Source organism: Otolemur garnettii, unplaced genomic scaffold, assembly GCF_000181295.1.
Source record: "Otolemur garnettii isolate 467f Iridium unplaced genomic scaffold, OtoGar3 scaffold00020, whole genome shotgun sequence".
NCBI classification, from domain to species: Eukaryota; Metazoa; Chordata; class Mammalia; order Primates; family Galagidae; genus Otolemur; species Otolemur garnettii.
The window spans coordinates 21,598,907-21,603,591 of NW_003852415.1; the positions used below are offsets into that span (position 1 = coordinate 21,598,907).

At 46.9% G+C, this 4,685-nt stretch overlaps 1 protein-coding gene across 1 annotated transcript; it reads right to left on the bottom strand.

Annotated features, from left to right (window-relative positions):
* Positions 1-671: 671 nt before the first annotated feature.
* On the bottom strand, positions 672-4,451 carry TCL1A (T cell leukemia/lymphoma 1A). The gene is made up of 3 exons (XM_023511502.1): positions 4,293-4,451; positions 1,104-1,274; positions 672-728 (listed from the first exon to the last, which is right to left on the bottom strand). The coding sequence occupies exons 1-3, from the start codon at positions 4,449-4,451 to the stop codon at positions 672-674; spliced, it is 387 nt and encodes a 128-aa protein (XP_023367270.1).
* Positions 4,452-4,685: the final 234 nt, after the last annotated feature.

Genomic DNA, 4,685 nt, shown 5'->3' on the forward strand with positions numbered 1-4,685 from the left:
CCAGCATGGTAAAGGAAAACACACAGGGCTAGTAAACAAAGATGAACACAAGCACAAACATCCCCATTGTAGGCCAGCAGGATTCCAGCACTGGGGTAAAAGGAGACCGGAACTGCGAGACCTGGGAAAGGACAAGAGAAGACAGGGTCAGAGGGGAACACCAAGTGGTGGTGAGTGCAGTGCTGCAGGGGCAAGTGCCGGGGAGCTTGTCATCAGTGCTGGCCCCAGAGAGAAGCCTGTGTCTGAGCCAGGGCCAATTATGAATGGGGTAAGGGGCATGGGGTCAGGAGGCCTGGATTTGAAACTTGGACAAGTCACTATACTTCCTTAAACCTTCTTTTTGTAACCAATACCAGCTAATAATACTTAGCTCACTGATGTGATGATCAAGTTCTGGTGCTTATTTAATAAAATGATGGTAGACAAAAGTGTGGGCCATGACCTGGGAAGCACGGCCCAGATGTGTACAGCTGTGATGAAGGGGCTGTCTAGGAAGCTCTGGCTCCTGAAGTGGTAAAGAAGAGACACAGGCACCTCTGGGGAGCTTGTCCCATCCCTGGGACCTTCAGAGGAGGGTTCAGCACCACCTTAGCTCCTTCCTTCTGACCTGGCCACTGTGCACTAAGGGGTATGGGCTCCTCCCCCCCGCCCCCAGCCAGTGCTCACCATTATCATTCCCACTCCAGGAGGGGCAGCTTCTCAAGCAGCATGTCCTCCATGCCATTGAACTAAGAGAAAGAGAGAGACAAGGGAAAGATTAGACAGCAGAATCCAGGGAATGCTCCCTCCATGGCTCACTGTTGTGACTTCCACTAGACTGCAGCTGCAAGCAGGAACCTGCGTGTGAAGACTTCAGGGGCCCTCCGAGACTGCCCCTCTTCCTCCCACCAGCCTTCAGTCCTGTCTGCCCACCAACGAGGGCTTCTCTTGTACCAAGACGAGTTGCTTTAGACACCTCAGAGGATCTAACTTCTCTCGAATCTAGTCCTTTAAAGACTTACAGTTGCAGATTATATTTTTTTAGCTTTTGGTATAGAGATGGGGGGAACAGATACACCAATGAGGTCAGACGAGGGGGAGGGGAAGCAGGCCACCCAACACACCTCCACGTGGTAGACTATGCGCCAGAAACTGGAATCTGAAGCTCGGTATCTTTTTTCAGGGTAGAGCTGCCACATCAAAGGCAGCAGGAACGGTTCCAGCTCACTGGGGCTCATAGCCTTGCCCAGGGGGACATCTTCCTGATGCATGAGCACTTGGAGGCCACTCTCTGTCTGAAGAGAAGAAAAGATCAGGGCACACCGTTAGGTCCAGCTCATGGTGGCTCCTTTGGGCACAGGAAACCACAGTCCCATCTGCCACCTACCCAGCCCATGTCCAGAGTGTGAGACGCCAGTGATCACTATCTCCTAAGCTCAGTTCCTTAGGCCATGACGGCTCCTCTCAGGGACTCTGGCTGGGCTAGACCCACCAGCACTCATACATGTCTAGCCACCCAGACAAGGCCGCAAAAAGCATACTTTTTCTCAACAAACTTCTTATTGCTGGGGTATGACATGAGCCTGTGAGCTTCCTAACAATGCAGTTTGGTGCCTCTTTCAGTTGTCATGGGGTTCCCCCCCATTTTCTCTTTTAAATAAGTTGTCCATGGACCAACCACTTTCCACCATCACCACCAGTGCCCCTCTACCATTATCTCTCCCCTGGACTATTGTAATAATCTCCGGCCTTACCATCTTATTGTTCTTGTCCCTACTACCAGTTCTCTGTACTGTAGACACGGTGACTATCTACAAATGATGGCAATTCTCTGTTTGATGCCCTCTAATGACTTCCCATCATGGGAAGAATGACTGGAAATCTTTACCACAGCCCACAGAAATCCACAAAGAATCATGTGGTGAGACCCTGCCTCCTTCATCTCCTACTGCTCTGGGCTTCATACTCTACCCTGTTCCAGCCACACAACTGCTTGCTGTTTCTGGAACCTGCCACACTTGTGAATGTATCCAACAATCCCTACAGCCTGCTGTCCACTCGGCCTGAAATATTCTCCCCAGGTCTATGTAGGGCTCACTCCACTCTTTTAGGCGGGTCTCTGCTCAAATGTTAATGTCTATTAAAGATAAATACAACATAAAAATCATGCCAGAGACCTAACATATCAGTAACTGAAAATAGGACTCATTCACCAATTGAAGGGGAAAAAATTCAGCAAACTCCAACTCTACAATATTCATAAGGGCCATGCTCCAAACAAAGAGATTCAGAAGGATTACAAATAAAATGATGGGGCAAAATTTGAAAGTCAAATGCAAATTAAGAATCTCTGGGAGGGAAGTGTCTTGTCTGAAGACTTCCTCACCACTCACCATTGCCTTTCACCCCAGCCTAGTTCTACACAACTCACTGTCACCTTCATTATTTTATTGTTTGCCTCCCCAGTAGAATGGCAGCTTCACAAGTGATGGGGATTCCACCATCCCATTTGTTGTAGACTCTCTTTCTCAGCCTAGAACAGTGCCTGGCATTCAATGAGTATTTTCCCAAAGTAGAAGTCACTTTTTAATTTAATTTTATTTTTTCCCCACAGTTTTTGGCTGGGGCCTGGTTTGAACCCACCACCTCTGGTATATGGGGCCAGCACTCTACTCCTTTGAGCCACAGGTGCAGCCCTAGAAGTCACTTTTTGAAATTTTCTAAGAAATAAATTAGAACTGTTAAAAAAAAATTCAGATTGTACTATAAGGTGAATATGTGGAAATCGCCTTCCATATCTTTTAACCGTTTTTAGTTTGCATTATTCATCTGTTTCTCAGTGATTTGAGTAAATTTTTACATATTAAGAATATTAGACCTTAGATGACATAAGGCAAACTCTGCCCCAGTTGGCTAATGGGCTATTTTTTTTTTTTTTGTGAGGCATTTAATCATGGGAAACATTCTATCAGGTTCATGGTTTCAGTGTTATGTTGAATATATTTCTCAACCACAGGTTTAAAAGAGATACTAGCCCAAATATTCTTCAAACACTTGACTTAAAATTTAATTTGGTTTGTTAGTGTATGTTTTAAAAATTTAAAATATCAAAAATGCAAATTTAGACAATGGTTAAGAGCCTGGAATTCCAACCCCATTACCTACTATTAATAGCAGTACTACCTTGAGCAAATTTACATTTTTATATGCCTCAGTATCCTCATCTGTAAAATGGAGACATAGTTAACAGTCAATAACTTTTTGCTGTTTGCTATTGTGCCACATAAGTGTTCTAATATTATATATTTTGCTTTTTTATTTTCTTCAGTTTATATATGGGAAAAGTTGCAACATTTTTGCCTACTGTTCTTTGAGTCTTGAGTTTACTCAAGGAAGTACTTGTAAAAGACTTATAAGTCTTTTTAAAAAGTTAACATTAACTAAAGACCCATCTTACAGCATCACATTTTAAGTCAAGTCAACATGTATTCAACATCAGGTTTTATACTACTATATTACTTGCTTATTTAGTTGTTCCAAAGTATAGAGGAGGTATGAAATACTGCATACTCTATAGCAGTGGTTCCTGCACTTGGTTAATCATAATCTATTGAGGGTTTTTTTAGAAGACAGATTTCTGGGGCCAGAATCAAGGAGATTCTGATAATCAGCCACACCTATGAATCGCTTTCTTTAGATATAACTGTTCCCAAGAGTTCTGTTTTTTGTTTGCTTGAGACAAAGTCTCACTATGTTGCCCTTGGGAGAGTGCCAGTGGCGTCGCAACTCACAGTAACCTCAAACTTTTGGGCCCAAGCGATTCTCTTGCCTCAGCCTTCCAAGTAGCTGGGACTACAGGCGCCCGCCACGATGCCCGGCTATTTTTGGTTGTGGTTGTAGTTGTTGTTTGGCAGACCCGGGCTGGGTTCGAATCCTCCAGCTTGGGTGTATGTGGCCGGCACCCTAGCCGCTGAGCTACAGGCACTGAGCCATGAGTCCTGTTTTATTCGAGGTATTAGTCACACACCCCAGAAGCACTGAGTCCCACCCTTTCGAAAACAGGCCTTGTAGTCTTCCCACCCTCCTTCGTGGCCTGGAGAACTCCTCCAATTTACCCTTCAGAACGCAGCTCAAAGTGGTTTCATCTGCAGGGACGCCCAGAGCGGACCTGGCCTTTTGAACCTCCTTACACCGCCCTCACCAGGACGGACAGAAGGAGCTCCTCGACAGCCTCCCTGTCCTAGGACTCTGCAGTTCCCAGGGAGGTTGACGCGCCCGCCACCCCACCTGCTCGGGCCCAAGGGGGACTGTACCTCCATGGCTATAGGCAGCCAGGTGCGCTGGTTCTCGTCCTTGTACACGGCTTTTTCCCAGATCCACAGGCGGTCGGGGTGGAAGGATGTGTCTTTCCGTTTTGAAAGCAAGTTCGAGTGCATCCTGAAGACTGGGAAGCAGGGTGGAAGCTCGCCCATGGCGCCTGGAGTGGTCTAAAACACAAGAGCCCGAGTTTCTCAAGGCCTCTCGCTGATCAGTAGTCTTGGGGTCCTGAGGCTTTATAGCCTGACCGCGCGCGGACGCCCCCAAGCGGTGGGGCGGGAGGAGGGCGAGGCAAGAGGCAGGATTGGGGCGGGACGACGGGTGGGGCACTAGAAAAGATGGGGCGAACCAGGCGCAGAACGCAAAGCAGGATGGGGAGACCTAAGGAA

Coding starts and splice junctions, on each gene's coding strand:
- TCL1A (XM_023511502.1), bottom strand. CDS start 4,451: ATGGGCGAGCTTCCACCCTGCTTCCCAGTCTTCAGGATGCACTCGAAC. Junction 1,275..4,292: donor GGCTGCCTATAGCCATGGAG/GTACAGTCCCCC, acceptor TCTTCTCTTCAG/ACAGAGAGTGGCCTCCAAGT. Junction 729..1,103: donor GCATAGTCTACCACGTGGAG/GTGTGTTGGGTG, acceptor TCTTTCTCTTAG/TTCAATGGCATGGAGGACAT.